This window comes from Lissotriton helveticus, chromosome 6, assembly GCF_964261635.1.
Source record: "Lissotriton helveticus chromosome 6, aLisHel1.1, whole genome shotgun sequence".
NCBI classification, from domain to species: domain Eukaryota; kingdom Metazoa; phylum Chordata; class Amphibia; order Caudata; family Salamandridae; genus Lissotriton; species Lissotriton helveticus.
Window position 1 is genome coordinate 185,022,758 of NC_136067.1, and position 22,313 is coordinate 185,045,070.

Genomic DNA, 22,313 nt, shown 5'->3' on the forward strand with positions numbered 1-22,313 from the left:
AGAAATTTTCTTTTTCGTACTTATTCACTTTTATTCCTGTGTTTCTGTCTTTCTTTGTTTTGCACAGTTAATATAATTAAAACTTTAATCACCTGTACTTTTGCTTTTTGGCTGTTTGGGGGTCTTCTACTTGTTTTCGCCTGGGTTGACGGCTCTGGGGCCATTGCTGGGAAGGTCTAATACCGGATAAAACTGGTTTGGACAACATCCATGAGGAAAAAGGTTTTGCATTTTCTGACTTTTCGCTCAATGTAGCGTTTTCGGAGGCCTGTTTGGGGGGCTTCCTGGTGTTTGTGGGTGGGTTTCGGGGTCTGGGAGCACTACTGGGTATGGATAGTTTAGATAGCAAGAGGTTTGAAGGAAATCCATGGAGGCAGAGGGGAGTTAGGGCCTAGCTGCAGAGCGCGCGTTGAGTGATTTTGGAAATTTTCAGAAAAGTGACTAAGTCCACATTTTTGTACTTTTGCTTTTTGGCTGTTTGGGGGTCTTCTACTTGTTTTCGCCTGGGTTGACGGCTCTGGGGCCATTGCTGGGAAGGTCTAATACCGGATAAAACTGTTTTAAACAACATCCATGAGGAAAAAGAATTTGCATTTTCTGACTTTTCGCTCAATGTAGCGTTTTCGGGGGCCTGTTTGGGGGGCTTCCTGGTATTTGTGGGTGGGTTTCGGGGTCTGGGAGCACTACTGGGTATGGATAGTTTAGATAGCAAGAGGTTTGAAGGAAATCCATGGAGGCAGAGGGGAGTTAGGGCCTAGCTGCAGAGCGCGTGTTGAATGATTTTGGAAATTTTCAGAAAAGTGACGAAGTCCACATTTTTGTACTTTTGCTTTTTGGCTGTCTGTGGGTCTTCTACTTGTTTACGCCTGGGTTGACGGCTCTGGGGACATTGCTGGGAAGGTCTAATACAGGATAAAACTGGTTTGGACAACATCCATGAGGAAAAAGGTTTTGGCACTTTTTGTAACTTAGGGTTCGTTAGGGTTAGCCCTAGCAGCAGGATTGCATGTGTTTCGGGGTGTTCTTGATTTTTGCAACTGAGTTCTGGGGTCTTAGAGCACTCGTGGGAATGTGTAATTTTTGTTGCAAGTGATTTGAAGAAAATCCATGGTGGGAAAGGGGGGATCACTTACTCTGTGAGAGGCACTTAGTGTTGAAAACATTTAGCCATTTACACTTAAAGGAAGAAAATGACACAGACTTAAGTTTCAGGAAAACAAACTTACTGTTAAACCACCACCCACCAGACTCAAAAGCAGTAAAAAACAGGTATGCTCAGATAAAGTTTCAAAAAGTATATTTGTATAGCCCTAACAAAATAATCTCCCGCAAGACCCTCCCTAACCCCAACGATTGTCCTTCAAAAGTCCCAAAAAGAACCCAACTCCCAAATCCCACCCCCCAAAAGTCTCTAAAAAAGGGGCAAGGGACACTACGGCAGGATGCTGTTCACTGTTGCGGCCAGGGCATCATACTCCTTGCGGAGGGTGGCATGGTCGGAGCGGAGGCCCTCCACCAAGTTCTTATAAGTTAAGACCTCCTGCTCCAAGTATGACACTCTGAGGGATAAGCGGCGCTGGCGTGCCTTGCAACTCCTGTGGGGGGCAGCTGATGTCTTTGCTGCTTGGCGGTGGCGGTTGGCTTTGGTAGCCCGGCTCCGTACCGCTGGAGCACTGCGCTGGCTGGCTGCCCGTGTGGGCCCGGAGGAGGATGCAGCTGTCGCAGTAGATGTACTAGTAGACTGCGTGTCCTCCTCCTCCAGGGCCAGCAGCCGCCGATATTCTGCAACAGTGGCATCCAGCCTCCGTTGCCGGGCCATTCCAGCCTGCTCCTTCCTTGATGGTTTGTTGGATTTGAAAGGAGCAACTATATAAAGAAAGAAAGACATAGTCTGTAACCAATGCTCTTAAGATTAACACAAAATGATTGAGCAGAAAGTTGTGTCACAGTACAACTAGCAACTTGAAAGCACAGTACATAACTATTGAGGCCAGTATCTATCTAACCTCCCACTTCTTCATCCTTGCTCTAACATTAGTGGGAGTTTAAGGAACAAATTCTACGAGCACTATGGACTTCCATTACAGTCGACTATGACAGTACACCAGTCTTCTTCTTCTTCTTCTCTCTTGTTTAGGAAAATTGGTACGTTATCTTCTGCAAGCCGGCATAATGCCAGCGGAGTGAACTTGCACCCGAGAAAAACAGACGCACACCATGATGAGTCAGACAGACTTGCGTTACTGTACCGGTACAGTACATGCAGGTGGTGAAGCTCATATTTTTCTATTACAGGTGGCACTGAGAATACTCTGTTAAAAGGGCTACTGCTTAATTAATTTAACTTTCACCCTACAGTGCAAATGAGTACTAGAGAAGGAAAAAGAAGAAACTAAATAATCTGATTATCTATCACTTCACATGGGATGTATATTTGATTACATATGGGATGACTTTAGGTGCTTTGCTTTTTATTGAGTGAACAGTGATACACCCACACATGAATGACGTACTACTACCAAACAAAAATTATTAAGAGAGGTAGGGAGTGTCCACCATAATAACCGGATATATGCTGTGCTTGCAGTTGCAATACAAACTACTGCTACTATTCATGGTAGTATTTGGACAAAATTACAACTTCTTTTCCTTGACTTTCCTACACTGGAACGGACGTGCGGGTGCGGTGTTACATGATCTTCAAAGTAACACTTTGTTCATCCAGTGACCATCTGCTCTCTCTAGATACACATATGCTATCTAAGAGTCAGATAGTACCATGATCCAGGCATCCATCCATTCAAAGTATATGCACACATACAGTTTCTGTTTCACCCACCAAGGCTGTTCTCCTTCCACCCATCCTTGCTTCATCATTCACCCAGCCATGCACCATACCATATTCTTTCCTTCCCAGCCACCTCGGGGACCAAGCAAACACATATCATTCTTCTTTGCCAGTCATCAATACATTTCTCGTCCTTCCACACTTACTTACACCCTTCTTTCGCTTTTCGTTCATCCCATCCATCAAGTTAATTTCAGATCTGATTGGGATTCTTCTCGCCAAAAACTTCACAGCTAAGTCGAAGTACATTTAGAGGAGGCTACTACCTGGTTGATTTATAATACACCCGTGCAGAAAGCACACTCTGCAGTCTTCAATCTCAATAAGTAAGGAATATATAGCTTACCTCTGCCCGCCACCACCGTGTGAACCCTCACAGGCACATTGGTGTTGTCCGGCACTTGCACCGCCTCCTCCCCAGAAGTGTCCTCCTCATCCACTACCACCACCTCCGCGCTGGCCCCGCCACCAGATGTTCCACCTACAAAGTACATTTAAGATTGTTAGAATACACCACTCACTACTATATAATATTTGGTCTAGGAATAAAGAAATGTGAAAAAAAAAACAGAAAACAATGTAATAATTTGTGACTGTCTAATCTAAAGTAAAAATGTTCCTTTTTCCAGGGAAGGCTCAGTGCATAGAGCTATTGCTGACTAGAATGGGAGTCCAATGGAATTGCCATATGTGCAATCTTAGTTAGCTACATAGACAGACTAATAAGAATAATCTAGTAATACCACAGGGAGTCATAGTCGAGGCAGGATAAGAATTTAGATACAGTCTACAAGAAGAACAAAGACAATTTAGAAAAAATCGAATGAGGAACGCTAGGAAAAAATAGGTACTCTATATTAAAATGAAAACTTACTGGGGCCAGCAAAGGAGCCCTCGCCTGGCCGATCCTGCCCTTCTACAGCAGCAGCAGCAACCACCTCCTCCTCTGTCCTCTTGCCCCTGGGGGGAGCTGATGTACAACATGAAAGAAAGAAAGAGACGAAAACATGGATGATTGTTGTCAACCAAATCAAACATTTCAAAAGAACAATAACAAAATATTTTGACGAAATAGCAAATAGACAACTATTCCACCGGATATATTGACCGATCCCATGTGGTCTACTATGTTATTAGTATTGCTTGATTTGCTGACCGTCGACTTGGAAAGTTCATATGTAACTCACTAAACAAAACTACTAAAAAGGTTTGCCTAGGACTGGCAGGCAGCAGTCCGCAGCATGCAAAGTGACAGACAAAGTCCATCGTGATTGCAGATCAGCGACAACACTAAAAAGTTTCCTACTACATTAACCAGTCATTAAAATACTCAAACTATCAATCCTCCACCACTATTTCTTCTTATCGCCATGTGTACAAAAGAAGGACTAAACTTGAGTCTGTAGGGGCTGATTTAGAAGCCCCTTGCGGCTCTTTTGCTCCATTGTTGCGTTACTTTTGTGACGCAGCGGCAGGACAAAAGAGGCGCCATGGTGCGGCGTATATTAACAACGTGACGCATATGGGAGATGCATCACGTTGTAAAGCCCTGCGTCATCAGGGGGCGTTCCGGTGCAAGGGAGGGCGTTCCTGCACAGGAACGCATCCTAAAAGTGGCTGAGTGACATCTACAAGATTTCAATCGGTCACTTTGAGGACAATGATGCGTGACTCAAACCCTGCGCCTGCTTGAAGCAGACGTATGGCTTGACACAGCATTGGGGAGATAGAGCACCCCAGAGCATTGCTGGAGCTGCACCATCGTTGCGACGCAACTCCAGCAATGCGCCGCCTTTACGGCACAGAAGCGTAACGCTTCGGTGACGTTTTGGGCACATGGTGCGCCGCATTGTAAATACGGTACACCATGGGTGGTGGTGGCGTGGCGCACAATTACTGGCGCATCCCTGCTACTTTGCAGGGATGCACCAGTAATTAAATATCTGACCCTTAGTGTCTAGCATTACACAGTTCTTTAAACTACACTCATGCATAATTTCACAGGCCAATGAAATGAACACAAAATCGAAAACAAATAAGCATAGTAGCAGCGCTACTGAGAAGGAGAGCAGTGCACCTGAAATGCACAGAAGATTTTGAAATATAATTTACCTACAATGTAATCAGCAGCATTATTGCTCTTGGTAAAAAACAAAAATTTGCAAGATAATAACAGACAGAGCAGGAGAAAACAGAGTAGTAAAGAAATAGCTACTACTACTCACCAAGCCCGGGGATCTCAAGGCCGAGCAGGTCCAGCAGATCGCGTTCCCGGTCCAGGATATCCGTCCAACGGTGGGTGACTTGGTTGTAGGTGCGCCGGACCCGAGATTGTTGGTACATGGACCGGCACACCTTCTCCCACCGCTTCCGGCGCTCCTGGAGCCCGTAGCCGCTAGCGATCTTGCCGCCTGCCATGATGGTCCTGGGGAGGCGGCGCTGAACATAAAAAACTAGTGCGGCCACCTCCTCTGCGCTGAAGATCTCCCGGGGCGTGACATTCTTCCCCCTCAAACGCCCGCACGGGAGCCGGGCACGGGGTGCGGGACCCTTCCCCTTCGCGGGCTGCTTCCCAACTCCCTTTACCATGGTCTGGGCAGAAAGGAAGCTAAATAATAAAGAAGAAATATAATAGGGAAGAAGAAAAGAAAAGAGTTTAAAAAAGTAGTTTAAAATTAACAAAAAGTAGCAGAAAACACAAAAATATAGAGCTAGAAAAATAGAGGGATATATAATAAGTAAAATAGATCCAAAAAAACTTCAAACAAGCAAAGGATGGCAGAGATTCAGAGAGGATACAGATTCCGAAAGCATGCCCAGAACCATAGGAATGAATGAGAAACAAGATGGCCGCGCCCGTTCACGACCGCGTGGGTAAGTTCGCGCGAGATTTTCCTCGTGAGCACACGCGAAATTGTACTAGCAAGCCGCACACTTTGCGAGATTACACATAGCGCCCAGAAACGGAATTACGTCACGCAAACAAGATGGCCGCACCCATGTACGACCGCTAGGGTAACTTCGCAAACCTGTGATGATGAACCAGACGTAGAAACAACATAGTCGCGGCCGTTGCGAGCCGACAAGTAAGTTCGCAATTGCGAACTGGTACACAACCCTCGCGAACTGGCAGAAACCCTTGCGAACAAAAAAAAATCTGCAAATTCGCGAGAGTTCGCAGATCCTGCGGATTGCGAATCCGTAAATACGCACATTCGCGTACGCCAGATTCGCAAAATCCGCCCATGCTTAAATACGACTTAGGACCATCTCAGGAATGATGGGAAGTGAGAACATTCTTTTGTTATACTCTCATACCAGTCCACAACAGGAGTAAAAAAGAGACACGGTAAGGTTAAAATATTTATTTTAACGACGTGATCTAAAACGCAGTATTTTAGTCAACATAAGTAGACATACGATTAAAAATATTATGGTCAGCATGGTTACAACTCCATAAAATACAAAAGGAGGAATCATATTATAATGATAGTGCAACGCCTAGTTTAAACACCCTCCCCATATCGGAACTATGAATTATAAGCTATAGAAGGTCTCTTGAGCGTGTTTTGGGGGACCCCATTACCTTTCCGCTCAGTAAATGTAAATTACATCTGGATCGGCAAGTCTCTCTGCATCCCTGGAATCTTCCAAGTGTGTAAAATTATGGCAAGTGTGCTATGATAAAGGCGCCAGAATCGTGCTTGGCTCGCAGCTGCCAAAATGTTGTGTCTAGAATGTGTTACACGAGGGAGACAGCCATTACAACGCAGGCTTTACACCGTGATACCATTACGACGCAGGCATCTCAACGCAAGTCGTTACAACGACTTGCACTGGATGGCGCTATATACTAAGGAATAGTATGATTTACTATTCCAACACCTTCCCTACTGTTATGTATGCTGGAGTTGGAATAGTAAATCATACTATTCCTAAATCCAGCGCCTACAGCGCAAGTCGTTGTAACGACTTGCGTTGTGATGGATGTGTTCTAATGGTAGCGCGGTGTAAGGCCCGCGTTGTCATGACATACATCCGTTACACGAACATGCCGATAAACAGGCTCACATATTATGATAACCTTGATGGCTCAGCACTCACTGTACAGACTGGGGGCATGATATATGTCTAGAGATGTCGAAAAACAAACCTTTTCTCATGTATAGACCTTCGTGAAAGCTAACTTGCAAAAACAGCTAAGCAGTGTTGTGTGCAAAAAGCAGTAAAAGGTAAAATGGCATTTAAACTTCTAATAAGCCATGCCAACATAACATGCACGCAAAAAGAGGCCCTAAACCATACTACAAAAATACTGTTAAATTGTGGTGCCAGTTACCAGGTGCCCCTCAAACCACTGTGTTCCAGTTCCACTGCACCAACTGCACCATTGTCAACTACACCCACTGCTAGCACTTTATATATTTTTTGAATACCCAAGGCCTCATTTATGAGGTTTTTCCATAGGGCAGCGCCGCATGCCTTCCTGCTGCACTGCCCTATGGCAAAGAAGATACAGTGCATTCCTTTTCTTTGCCCCTGTGCAGGCACACAGTGGACTGCTGTGCGCCAATGCAGGCACCGTTGCACCATGGCGCAAGGGTGCCTACATTGCAGGGATGGTTCTTTTTGTGGACAAAGGGAAACCTTGCGGCACAAAAACAATCACAAGAGGACTTTTCCTCTATCTATGTGTGCTGCATAATGCCGCACACATAGAATAAAGGAGAAATAAAGATATTTCTTCTTGTTGTTCCTTCCTAATGCCGCCCCTGAGGAGGCATATGTTTTTGGCACTGCCTCAGAGTTACGATTCCTCGTAAATCTGGGGCAGTGTCAAAAAGCTGTGGATGTTGCATGCATGTCCCTTTAATGCAGAAAGCTGTGTTAAAGGGAGTGAAATTTACGAGGCAGCATTAAACCAAAAAAAAGTGTCTTAGTGCTGCCTGATAAATATGGAACAGGTTTCTGCGCCACGGAACGTCACATAAAGTGAAGTTACGGTGGCACATGGGACCTCATAAATGAGGCCCTGAATGTTTTAAATATGAGTACTGCCTCTGGATGTGACTTCTTAATCCAACATGAGAAGTGATCCTGAAGATACACAATTTAAAGTAAGATTTCACACCTGGCTATCTTTTTTTCTAAGCTCCAGTGACAGGAAAGAGGCACTTTGTGAACAATTGTGCTTGTTATCTGGCATAGACTTGGAAGAGACCGCTGCCCTATGATAAACCACACCCTCTCCTCAGCCAACTCAGAAAAAAACAGCACACAAAAAAAGACAAAATGCACGTTACGCCATGTCTCTGGCCACTTTCACACACTCCTGCTGCTTGTCTGTAGTTTTGGTGATGCAAACCAAGGAGGATAGCTTGACCGACTGGTGCAGCCATGATGCTCCCCTGCATTATATATTGGAACATAGTCATGATATATGTGAGCTGGGAGCTGCTATCAGAATCCTAAAGGCCCAAAGGAATGAATGGGGAGTCATTCCTTATTTGCGATTAGCAATTAGCGAATCGCAAATAAGGAAGCGATTTCAAGGGTGCCAGGGTGTCCAAAGGACACCCTCTAGCACCCCTGAAATGGTAAGGTACACTGGTGTTGCGCACACACATGTCCAAAGGACATGTGTGTGTGTAACATACAACTTAGAAAAATGCACTGAAGTGCATTTTTCTAAGTTTTCGCTATTTACCACGTAGTTAGACTTCGCGGTAAATAGCGGCCCCAGATTGCGAATTCGCAATTTTAAAATTGTTCATGAATTGCATTTAGGAATCTCAAATTGAGATTCCTTAAATGCAATTATTCGCAATTTAGCAATTTCTAAAATTGCGATTTTTGCATTTGGGATGATGAATCCCAAATGCAAAAATAGCGCTCAGAATCTGGCCCTTTGCGAGCCGATTTTGGCTTGATGAATCTGGCTGTATGTGACTGTTTGTTGTATTGTATTTATGCGTGTTGTGTATGACGGTGAAGAATATTGAGTGAGATATGAGAGAATGCCTTGATTTTTGGGTCTGGCTTACAGGTTACCATGTTTTTTAAATATACAAACAGCAGGCTATGCCCCCACCCAGTGCAGCATTGCTCTCTCACCTCATGCTGTAGGATATTTGGTGTATCATTCCAGCTACCAGGAAGTACTCTCTTTGGAATGGATGAGGTCATATTTTACATCTGGAAACTACAGCGAATCTTCATGCTGTTTTCACATTCAATGATTTATCTCTAATGTATTTCATACAGAAAGCAATTCTTTTTGCAAATTCTTTCTTCGGCATTGGTAAAGCAATAGAGCAGGCTGCTTTAATGTGACAAACATCGTTTGTGCAAGAAACGTGCAGATACTTTGTAATTTCTAAGTGTCTCTGTGTATATGCGTTGGCATGTTACAAGTTGTTATCTTAGCTTTGCCAATGCTTGTTTTGATGTTGAATGTGCTTGCAGTTAATACATTGTTGGTGGATGAGAACTGATACACCTTTGGGTGTTACTGCTGTTGATTTTCCACATTGAGCCTCCTGACCTATTTCTGTAAATACCTAAACTGAACTAATTGTAAAAGTCCTGACACTGCACCTTTTCAAATAGACATTTGGGGCCAGATGTACAAAGCCTTTTTGTGGCCGCAATTGGGCCATTTGTGACCAAAAAAGGCTTTTACTGATGTATCACACCAGCATTCACAGAATCGTAATTTGTGTTTACGACCAAATAACGATTTGGCATTTGGAAGGGGCGTGTTTAGGGTGGCCCTTCCAAATGCTGAATAGGAATGGTATGAATTAATGTTTTGCAGCTAAATTCCAGTAGCAAAACATTAATGTTACCAACTTCTCAAAGGAGGAGGTAAGCCAATCGCAATGACCTCTTTCCCTTTGGGAATGTTCCCAAAAATATTTTTAAGAGTAGGCAGTGTTGCAATGGACCACTGACTACTCTTGAAATATGAAAATGACACAAATATATATTTTTTTAAACAAATCCCATTTCCCTGTAACAAAACTGGGCTGCATTTAAGGAAAAATAAATGCTTTATTTAAAAGCAATCACAGATATGGTGCTCTACTGACCTCAGTAGGCCACCATCCCGTGATGGCTGTGATTCCTGGGGGTCACAATTTGTGTCATACTTCATTAATTCTGATATAATATATATGAAGCAGTTCGAATAGTGACCCTCTACGAATTGGTAATAACTTAAAATGTTAGTGCCCTCTTTCTGAGTGAGACGCTGAGCTCAGCCTTAACATTCTATTGCATACTCTAAGTGTTATTATTTTTTAATAACTTGTTTTGCAAAGTGCTGGCTTGTGATTGGAGTGACTTCATAGCACTGCTGTCAAGCACAGTGACAGTCAAAACTGTTAAAAAATTCCTTTCTGTAGAGAACTAAAGGACAGATTTGCTAAATTTGTACAGTCCCAAAATCTCTGATTCAGAGTTGGTAACTCCAAAAATGTTTTTCTTATGAATAAAACCTATTTTTAAGACTTGGTTTAATGACCCCTAAAATGGAATTGCAGCCCCATACTGATTTGGTATTTGGAAGGGGCTGTTCCTTCCAAATAATAAAGCAGTATGATGTGTACCAATTTTTTGTGACCGAAATATGGTTGCATATCATCAAAATATTACCAGCATCCAAGTTGGGATTGTATTGCAGTCGCAAAAAGTAAGAGATCCCCTTGGAGTCCCCTCCTCTTAGTGTATTAAAAAAAGTTTGTTGGGGAGCAGGCAATGGTCCAGGGAACCACTACCAATTCTCAAACACACCTTTAAAAAGAAGTACACTTTTTAAAAGCAGCCCCATTTCCTTAAGGAAAATGGCCTACATTTAAAAAAAAACACTTTATTTAAAATCAATCACAGATATGGTGGTCTGCTGATCCCAGAAAGCCTATATACAAAATCCAGGGTTTAGCCCGCCCTAATTTCCCCAACGCAGCTGGGCAAAAGCATATAGAAGCAAAAACACAAAAAGATGTGTGGGGATCAATCTGAGAAATTACAAGGTAGGAAAAAACGGTATTAGTTCCTCCATGTGGGAGCCTAGTCCCTAGGTAATTACTTTGAATAATTCAAGCACTCACCGAACTTTCCACCATTTTTTCAAGCCAGTTTTTATGTCTTTTTTTCTTAATTTGTCACAAAAACATTAAATATAAAACATAGGAAACACCATATTCAAAAAGTGTTACTAGTTCCTTCTTACCCATTCATCCTAATCCTGGTTGCGAAACAATACAAATATGTAGGCAATCCAATGGGAGGTAGTCCATTACACACAAGTGTGAGGGATACATCCACCTCCACTCAGTCCATGTGATGTGTGTATTTGTAAATTATACATATAATCTTTAATTCATTAGACTTCTCCTCTTCTTCTGGTTGACGCGTTTCGGCTCACTGATTCGGGCCTCATCAGGACATGGGCAACAAAAGGAAGAAAAAAAACCTACAAAACAATTTTGCACGAATCTATATCTTATATACTCTGGGTTGCTTATTTGAAATGCCACACCTCTCATGCATGTGAAAATGCAAGTCCTTGAAATCCATATTGACTTAGAACCACAAACACTCATGAAAAATTGAGAGACAGAACTTCGTAAAGATAATAGCACCTTGTGGCCTGCTAGCCATGGTGTACAGAGGGAACCCCAGAAAGCCACCATCCCTGTGATGGTCTACACCATAGTGAGTAGTCTTTTTAACTGACCGCATTAATAATCATGAGGATAATCGTGAGGTAGGATGAATTATGACCCAGTACAATTCTGAATTTTATGAACTGACTTATTAGTACATAGTTTGGTTCATAAAAATATTTCCTGAGCACAAATTGCAACCGATATTTTGTGAACAGTTGTTTTTACCTCTTGCCCTTTGCATTAAGGTAGGCCAGGAGACCCGTGGAGATGCAAACGGGGCAGTCGCTTACAAAAGTCATTTTGCATTCGACTTAAGCTTCTCTCTCACATGTTTTAGGGGGTATTTTCATTGCTTGCACTGGGGTTCATGACACCCTCGCTGCCCTGAACCCCTTTTAGCACCAGGTACAAATGGTAGGTGCAAAAATGGGCCAAAATCCTCTTTAAGTATTTAATTTTTATGCCGAAGTGTAACTCTTCACAGATTTAGTACACATAAATATACTCTCACACGGCAATTTTTTTGGATTAAAGCTGTGAATATTTTAGGAATTGGTAACAACATGTCCGCAGAAAGTTGTGCTGTCAAGCCAAACCTAAAAAGTACATTAATATGATTTCTATTCTGAATTGCATTGAGAGACTGTAGCTGAAAGAGACACTTCTAAATTGGTTTAAAGGCACAGAATAAGCCAGTGCTTCTTCCAACAGACAGATTTTGTGCATCATTGTAATCCGGTGCTAAAAGGAGCCCAGAGAGCTACCTTTTATCCTGTCCATGTACATTTGCACATAAACTGTAATGTGATTTGTCCCAGAAATGCCCTAGGGGGTTTTAGAGTAAATGGAGATTTGCACTCTGGGGTCGATGCTCCTGGTAGTCTAAACGGGCTATTTTGTTTTCTACTACTTTGATTAAAAAGCTAAACTACAGGACCCAGAATGCAAGATGTTGACAACTAAAATGTAAGCTGGGTCGGACTGGCCTATGGGGCAATCTGGCAGTGCCTGGAAGAGCTGGTCTGACAGGTCAGTGGGTGGGCCTGTTTTTAATTTCCCTGATATTGTCACAAACATTGCCTGCAGCAAGCACAAATGCATGCTGTCTCCCATACCCTGCAAATCACTGAGGCCACCTTTACCATCAATGTTATGATTCCCTACTTGCTGTATTTCTTGAGCTAATGTATAAACATTCAAGTAAATCATTAGTGTCCCTCTGTTACAGGGGCTGATAACACATAGCAGTTACATTTACAAAAATTGCGCCAACCACGCGGGCCCTTGGCGCTTTTCATGACTTGCGCCCGCACATAGATGCATTCAATAGCTCTTTCGCCCACGGATAGAGAAGACTGGCTGCAAGATGGCAAACTCACCTTCTTTTTAAATGAGTAACTTCAGTTAATGTGTAACTGCAGCTAAATATATGGTATGATGAAACCCTGAGTGATCTCAGCCCTGCCAAGTTCAGGCCCAGAGGGCACTGTCTCCTGATAAACAAAACCTCCTTTGCAGAAATTTCTCAATAAATGCAGTAAAAGCATGTCTGCTGTTTAATGGTATCAGGCCTGCTCTCCAGACTTCTATGTGAGTTTTAAGGCTTCATAAGATTAGCTTTGGTAGCGGGTAGAAGGTGGAGCGGTAAACAGATGTCAGTGGTGCCCCTGTCCCACAACAGATGTGAACTAAACAGTGATGCGTGGAATGCTTCAATTAAACCCAGCCAATGGTAATTACTTGGGGTTGCATTCCAGTCAATCATTATTTTGCTCACCATGCCATCTCTGATTCGACTGAGCCATATGCAAATCAGTCTTGGTCCTTCCCCAATAGGAACAGTCCAGCCCGATCTGCCAAACCAGAACCTCTCTGAAACAGAACACAGCAACCCAACACCGGTGTCACCCTGATTTTATTGTCATAAATCAGGGGGGCCCACTCCTTCAAGCTCCCACCCACACTCAGATCAAGGCCAATGAATATCTGTGAGCTATGGGAGCATGAGGGCCCCTCATCAAATTCTGCAGATAGACTCCATCATTTTGTGTTATGCCACTGAATTCAGGCATTCCATCCATCACAATGTTGTTGTTGCAGTTGATGCCTTAAGTGTGACAGTAATGCCCAGATGTGGGCCCCATGCTCACTGTGCAATACTACTCACGTTATACCCTACTAATAATCCCCAGGTAGGGCAAAGCCTACCCGTCTGGGCTTGCTTGTGGTTCCTTCTCGATGGGGCCTTGCCAAGCACTTCAGGCAGACTGCTCCTAAGAGAAGCAGGTTCAGTACTGATCTGCATACGGTTGGCCTTTCCCTAGAGTGACATGGTGGGAGAAAAACGATGGACTGGAATGTGACCCAGGCAATTGAGTTTGGCTCAGATTAGTTCAAACATTCCATCCATCACCTTGTTGTTGCAGTTGATGTCCTAAGTGTCACAGTTATGTCCAGATGTGGGTCTCGTGCTCACTGTGCCATAGGACTCAAGCTAACCACATCTGGTGAACCTCAAGTAGAGTGAAACTGGCCTGTCGTTGTTTGTGGTCTCTTCTAGAGGAGACCTCATATGAAAGTTTGGAGTTTGGGGACTGACTGTTCCTATGAGGAGCAGCAGGGCCCGTACTGATTTGCATAAGTCAGGGCTTTGTCTAGGGTGGCATGATGGGTGAAAAATGATGGCCGGGAATGCGGCCTCAAGCGATTACCCGTGGCTCAGATTAATTTAATAATTTCATCCATGACCTTGTGCTCCTTACAACTGCCCTACGATAGGACAGCTCTGCCGTAGATGCTATGTCTATAGCATGAGGGGGTGGGCGGTTGAATAGGAAGTGAGGTGTCCCTCGTTACCAGATCCCATTTATGGCAGATATTGTCACCTTAGAATCCTGTTTTGGCGACCATTGCACTGGAATCCTGCAGTGTAGTGACGCTGCGAAACGTCACACATGGTGTGGCACTGCACACACTCTGCGCGGCCCTGAGCAGCAGCTGGCACGCGACTGAGAGGAGACTGCACAACATAGTGTCAGATGGTCTGCGTGACTCTCTTTTTTCTCCTACTAGTAATCCATACAACAAATAATAGAGGCTCTGCTCTGTGTAAATGGTTCAGTGGGCTCTTCCCATCATCTAGGCCTCATCCCTAAGAGAGCCTTGAGCTAGGTGCAGACTGCTCAGGGGTATGGGAATGGATGGGAGCTTTCAGCCTGGGCCCAGTGGCAAAGGTGCCATCCTTCTAGCCTTGTATAAAAGAAGCTCTGGAATATAGAGAGGATGCAGAATGACTCTTAATTTCAGCTAAATTCTGGTTTGGGCTGGCCATTTATTCCATTGGCATTTTCACGGGAGGGCTGGGTCCTTTGGAGGCTAGTTTTTGTAGGCCAAGGGCTGTTACTGCTGTCACTTCCTTCAGGTCCTCAAGATTAGTTTAACTGTAGCAGACACAGCGGGGCTTCAGCAGTGCTTGATTTGTAAAAAAAAAAAAATAAGCACCAGGGTCCTCGTCAGTAGGCCCCTGCAGTTTGCACCACCCATTGCCATGCCAGCGCAGCAAAATGTACAACTACTAACCTTCACACTCCTCCACGTGGGACAATTCAGACTATTCCAGGCCCCCAAAGGTATAAAAACGGCTTGGAAAGAAGGAATTGTTTATACTGCATAATGTATATTTTTGCAGCTGTTCTTCTGCTCATATTTAAATTACACAAACATTCCCACCATGTGGCAGACTATCATAGGAGCTGGTGTTGACAACAAAGGGACGGTGCCGAGCACCGGATAACATAGGCACAAATTAAGCACTGGCTTCAGAGGGAGACAGAGTGAGGAAAGAGAGGAAAGCAACAGAAAATGGATGGATGCAAGGAGAGCGAGGTAAGGAAGAGAATGGAGTTGGGCTTGGCATTTTTGCCATTGCTGCTTTTGGTTCCCAATGCAGCCATGACTGAATGACCAGGAATGTGCCTTAGTCAGACTAGGTTGAAGGAAGGAGCCAGATACTACTGTCCATAGACTGATGAACATTGAATGAATGAATGAATGAAAATGAATGAATGAATGAATGAAAATATTTGTAAAGCGCGCGATGGCCAAAACGGCTTCCTGGCGCTGGGAGCTCTGAAGAACCGGACAGACAGGGCCAGGAGGATTAGCGGGGGTAGGCCAGGGCAAACAGAAAAGTTTTTAGCGCTTTACGGAAGTGTGAAAAGATAGGGATCGAGCGCATAGAAAGAGGAAGAGAGTTCCAGAACCGGGGGGCGAGAACAGAGAAACGGGTTCCACCAGTGCGAGATTTGTGAAAACGGGGAACAGTGAGGAGGGCAGAAGATGATGAACGGAGAGTGCGGGCAGGGGTGTGACGGGAAATCAGAGAGTTGATGAAAGCAGGTGCAGAATGATCAAGGGCCCGATAAACAAGGCACCCTAATTTGAACAAAGATCTCTGAAAAATGGGCAACCAATGAAGGGATTTAAGGACGGGAGTGATGTGATGGGTTTTGGGCAGATGAAAGATGAGACGGGCAGCCTGATTTTGGATAGCTTGTAAGCGGCGGGATTCATAGGCAGGAATGCCAGCGAACAAGCTATTGCCATAATCAAGGCGGGAGGTAATAAGGGCAGAAATAATGATTTTAAGGGAGTCAAAAGAAAAGAAACGAGAGATTTTCCGGATCATCCGGAGGGAAAGAAAACAGGAGGACACCACGGCACTGACCTGGCCATGCATGGACAGGTCCTGTCTGACCTTGATGCCCAGAGTTTTAACGGAGGGAACGGGGGTGGGAGGAGGGCCAAGAATGGAAGGCCAAAAAGCAGGGGACCAGGGGCTGGATGAGCCGCCAATCAGGACAAGCTCAGTCTTATCTGGATTGAGCCTGAGGTGGTTGGCGCTCATCCACCCAGAAATAAAGACCATGGTGGAGTGAAAAAAGGACAGCGAGTGAGAAGAAGAGGAAAGATCAAAGACGAGCTGGAGGTCGTCAGCGTAGTTATACACAGAGACCCCCAGCTCAAGAAGGGAAGAGATAAGAGGGTGAATGTAGAGATTGAAAAGAAGGGGAGAGAGGGAGGAACCTTGGGGGACCCCACAGGGCACCGGGAGGGGGGAAGCAGAGAAGCCAGGAAGGTGGACGGCTTGAGAACGACCTGTCAAAAAGGAAGTGATCCAGGAAAGGACAGAGCCTCGTATGCCCGCTGCGCTGACACGGTCCAAAAGAATGTTATGGTCGACCGTGTCAAACGCAGCGGACAAGTCGAGGAGGATCAAAGCTTGGGGAGAGTTGACGTCGGCCTTGGCTTTAAGCTCGTCAAGGACGGCTAACACCACGGTTTCGGTCGAGTGACCCGAACGGAAACCGGCTTGGTGAGAGGCCAGGAGCTGGTTCTGTTCAACATAAGCAGAGAGACAGGAAGTAACGTAAGATTCAAGAATTTTAGAAAGATAGGGAAGAAGAGAGATAGGTCTAAAGTTAGAGAGAAGAGAAGAATCAAGACCAGGTTTTTTAAGGATGGGAGAGACAATAGCAGATTTAAATGAAGAAGGGACCAATCCAGTGGAAAGAGAGGCATTAAGAAGGGAGAGAGGGGTATCAGGACAGGAAGAAAAAAGGATTTTGAGAATGCGGGCAGGGGCACAGTCAGTGGGGGAGCCAGACTTAATTTTAGTGAGCAGAGCTAGAAAAGAGTCCAAGGAAAGGGGGGGAAAAGAAGAAAAGGAACATTTAAGCGCAGAGGGGACAGAGTGAGGAGGAGTAAAAGGAGTGATCAAGATGTTAGATTTAATTTTAACAATCTTCTCGATAAAGAAGTTGTTAAGAGAAGAGCAAAGAGCCTGGGAGGGAGTGAAGTGAGGGCAAGCACGATCAGAGGTGGCCAAGTTGTTGACCACAGAGAAAATTTCTTTAGGTTTGTTAGCCGAGAGCGCCACTTGTTCGGAGAAATACTTGATCTTAGTGGCCAAGATGGCCTTCTTGTACTCCTTAAGAAGAAATTTATATTTGGCCTTGTGGTCAGGGCAGTAACTACGGCGCCAAAGGCGCTCTGAGCGTCTAAGCTCCAATTTGAGAGTCTTGAGCTCCGGGCTAAACCAGCGGTGAGCCTCGTGAGGGCGAATGGACTTGATTAACTTGAGGGGGGCTACCAAGTCACATGCGGAAGACAGCCAACTACCAACTGCGGCGGCCTGTGAATCAAGGGGAATGTTTGTACACCTAAGGCTGAGTGACTATGAATTAGTGTCTAGCACACAGAGGTTCTGTCATGGAGCAGTACTAATTTCCTCTATTTGAGGGCTGAGTATTTCCTGATTCACACAGAAACAGTGTGTCCAGGCGCACTGCGAGTTACAAGTGATGCGGTAATTTCACATTGTGTATAATACTACCCTACCTTTGGCATTGCACCCCACAAACTCTAATCTGATCAAATTTCTGAGTGCAAGGGGATGTAAAATTAGAAATGATCAAAGGAATTGAATGCAGAAATTCGGAATACAACAGTACCAATGTATCCTCAAATTACATAGATGTTGTATTGGCAGGACAACTGAATTTATGCGATTATGCAGCCACAGCATGTTCCACATAATTATGGATGTATTGCCTTTTCCACGTAATCCATCATCTCCTGTATAATCTGCATATTTTAACCGAAAATAATTCTAGTTCAAACACATTAAAAGTTACTTAACAAGTTGGGACGTGTTCACGTGCAATGAAAGGCTAACCGTTCATCTTTCAGTTGCATTTCAGTATATGGTTGTTACACTCGTACTAACAAGGTGAACATTGCCCGGACAGTATTACAATGTGTAAAGATGTCAGAATAATGAAAAATGTGCCACTTTATGAAGTTATGCCGCATAATTTGCCTTTTGTTGCTGCATAATTAAGGCAACTTTACAGCATAATTTGCTGCTCCCCTGACGTATAATTCCAGTGGCCCTGGGCATTCGTAATTCTGGTGCGGGAACATACATCTGGTAGCCCTAGCCCTGATGGAATGAAGAGCTCAAAAATGATCATTACCGTATACTTAGCATTGGGAGGCTATGTCAGCCTACTATATAACAAGCATTGCTCAGTAAACAGGCGCGAGGCACTTGATAACATGAATGTGTTTTTTTTGGCAGGTTTCATTGAAGTGAGTGTAGAATGGGAATTGTGTGCGCACAGTTTTTGTAGTCTGATGCTGCATGTGGGAAGGGCGGAAGGCTAAACAGTAAATAAACAAACAAATGGTATTTCATTTGAAAAAAGGGTGTGTCTCTAAAGCAGAGTTTATCTCAACAACTAAAGAGCGATATTTAATATTTAAATATTTGCAACGTGAATATTTGATGATTGCAAATGCTACAAGGACGAATGCAATTAATTATAATGTACACATCTGCTTCTTGAAGAAAAGTGTTGCTCGTGTCATGCAAAAGCAACGGCCCTGCTGTTAGGAAAAAAAACATAAACTTCAGCTTAAAGTTTGACTGGTGCAACATTTTATTTCAGATGAATATTTCCCTGAACTTCTGCGGCAGATGGTCTGAGAATTCCAGCTGGTCTTGCGGACACCCGCCACGAGATGGCGACAACGTCACAGTCGAGAGAGGCCAGACCCTGATGCTTGATACCAGCACTGAAGTCCTCAATCTGCTGCACGTGAAAGGTTTGATTTTTCCATCCAAATCAGCACAATACCCATTTGGCTAATAGGTTACTCTCTATTTTCAGTCTTAGTCAATGCTATTATTACAATTTCGGTTCAGAATATTTGGAGAGCTGGGTAACAGAAATGTGGGTCATACCTAACCTTGGCAATCTTTTGTGAATTGGTGCACATCGAGTGCTTTGAAAAGCAAACGAATGCACTGATTATAAAATTATAAGAGTATAGAGGGCGCCTCTGTTTCAGAGCAGTTTTGTCCGTATCTCATTAACTAAATTAAATCGAAAATGTTCTCAGTTTAGTGTAGGAGCTTTAGGGTCTTCAAACTTGTTTTAATCTCCCTCCCCCACGAGGGTAAACAAAAACATTGTCGGCCCCCCTCAACATTTTTCACAAATATTCCTTTAAATTGACACTGTTTAAATATGCCTAGACTTATTGAAACACTGCAGTTAAGTTTTGTTAAGCTTTGAAATATGCAATAAAATACATGATTGCCAAACATACAATTTTGGTCAGCCAGGCCTGACGTGTAAAAGTATCCATAGTCTGATAGTCTGATTATCAGACATGGGGGTTTTGAAGAATATTTGGAGTCCCTTCCCTTCTGGCACATACCTGCAGCTAGGATATACATGGCGAAACATGTTAATGATGGCTCATTTCAGAGCAGCTTACTGCCGCTCATTTGTTTTCCACTTAAAAACAAAGCACTGATATTAGCATAGTGCTTCTTTTGGCCAGAGTCTGGAGCCCCTCCCCCCAGGGATAACCAAAGGTCCCCCAATCCCCCCCTCCCCCAGTTTGAAGCCCCTTGCTTTAGAAGGTGCAGCGTTTTAACCAAAATTGGGAACGCCTAAAGGTTTGATGTATGTGAGATCTATTGGCTTTGTCAATGTTTTTGAGACATTGTACACAGCTGCACAGGCTGCTGTGCAATGTGGCTTAAAGTAAAGAAAATAATAGCACTATGGCACGGCTCCTCAAAGAAGTAATCATGAAATGGATCTTTTTAAAAGGTATTTGAGAATGAGCATTTTAGTATTTTGTCACAACCGACAGACCAACTTGAAACAATGTTGACGCTCCATTTTTGTCAGATAAAGCAGGTACGACTGCAAAGCTTCCTCCCCATAAGGGATGCAGCAATATAAATTAGACCCAAATTCAGCCTCTTCCATTTCATGGTGTAGAAGAACCTGCTGGACAGTTAGACTTTCCTCAGAATCTGCATGTGGTTATCAGGAAGACACAAATGTCTGTATTGCAGCTATAAGGATCACTGCCAACCCCAAACACCTATACTTTTTCACTGTCCTCAGATTCAGCAGAGTGGAAGAAAAACCATGTAAAAATTCTTGCACCACCCAATATATCAATAGTACTGTTGATATTCCATTCAGTGGCGGCTCGCATAGGGCTTGCTGCGGGCGGTGGGTGCAGAAGGGGGAGGGGCAAGGTGGGGGTAGTAAACTCAGACATACGACAGAAGGGAGGAAAGTAAATATTTTGTTCCTCCGTTCCGTCGAATGTCCGAGTTTACTACCCCTCCACCCTGCCCACCGCCCGCAGCTCGCCCTATGCGAGCCGCCACTGATTCCATTTACAGGTGTGGTCTCTTATGAACCGCAGTACATCTTTTTTTTAAGTTTGAGAAAGGGTTTATTGAAAAGAATAATACGATCATAAAAACAATACTTTGTATACGCAGTTATTTGTTAATACATAGATACATGAAGGTATAATAAAGAATAATAATAATATATAATATCCACTAAAATGGTAAAAGGATAATATATAAGATGATATGAGTACAATCAAAGGTTCACAGAAATTGTAAATAACAATATATTGCGAAAATACACAATTGTTAAAAAGAAAAAATATATATAAATATATATATATATATATACATACATATATATAAACATATATATATGTATATTATAGAGAATGATAAATCAAGCATAATTATAGACAAACAATAGGAGGTCAAGGAGGCTTGATAACTTCTTGCTGTGAGGGATCGGTTAAAGAAGTTTTCTTCACGGCGTTGTCTAGAAATTGTGTGAGTGGGTACCAAAGGTGAGAACGTTTAGTAGCAAGAGTGATGGGATGGACTAGTGCTGTATCGAGGCGATGGTTGTGACATACAGCATACCACCAAGCTAAAAAGGACAGTTTTATATTTGCTGAAAAGCTACAGCTATTAGCAGATCAATAAGTGGTAGCTGGGATTGACTTGTTTTCCAGTCTGATGTTAAACTACCAAGAAAAATATTTGTAGAGGAGAGGGGGATTGTGGTGTGAAATATAGTGTTGATTTGGTGCCAGACCTGTTTCCAAAATATAAGAACATATGAACATGTGAACAGCAGATGATGGAGATCAGCATCAACCTGGGAACATGTCCAGCAAGTGTTGAGATTTATGATGTGTATTTTATGTAAGTATTTGGGGGTAAGAAACAATCTATTGTAAATAAAGAAGAGGGTTTGTGTTGTGCTGGCCGCTCTGGATGATTTTCTAAGTTTCGTCCAAATTCTGTTTCAAAAAGAGATTGGCCAATTTATTCCCAGATTTGATTCCCATAGGAGTTCCACTTTGGTTTTGTCTTGGAGCTCAGGAGGTGTCATTTAACCGGAGTAAATGGTCCAAAAAGAGATAGGTCAATTGATTCCCAGATCTGATTCCCATAGGAGTTCCACTTTGGTTTTGTCCCGGAGCTCAGGAGGTGTCATTAAACGGGAGTAAATGGGAGCCGCATTATATCTAATATCAAGCTTAAATGGTGTTTGGACCGGATTTCAGATTTCAAGTTCTACACATATTGAACTAGGCTCACTGATTTTTTTCTCCCATACAAATTTCTCACGGTGTGTCCTGGAAGAATTTGTGGGGGGGGAACACAGTGAAAATGTAAAGTATGCAGTTTTACCACTTGTAAAACTGGAACAACAGGTCTCTGTACTCTTATTCACTCTGGTGATTAACAAAATGCCTCCATGGACTTCAACAGTGTCACCCAAATCAGAAAACTGTTTATTTTCTAGTCACTTTAATGGGACCACTTTCTTAACAATCAGCGCTAATTTAAATTTTAGAGTCAACAGGAAGGCAAGTAT

General features: G+C 43.4%; 1 protein-coding gene across 1 annotated transcript in view; it reads left to right on the plus strand.

Moving 5' to 3' along the window:
• PKHD1 (PKHD1 ciliary IPT domain containing fibrocystin/polyductin) overlaps positions 1 to 22,313 on the plus strand; it is a 1,769,028-nt gene that overhangs the window by 775,421 nt on the left and 971,294 nt on the right. The window contains exon 39 of the mRNA XM_078647366.1: positions 19,032 to 19,188. Coding sequence (XP_078503492.1) covers positions 19,032 to 19,188 — 157 coding nt within the window. The remainder of the gene's footprint in view (positions 1 to 19,031; positions 19,189 to 22,313) is intronic.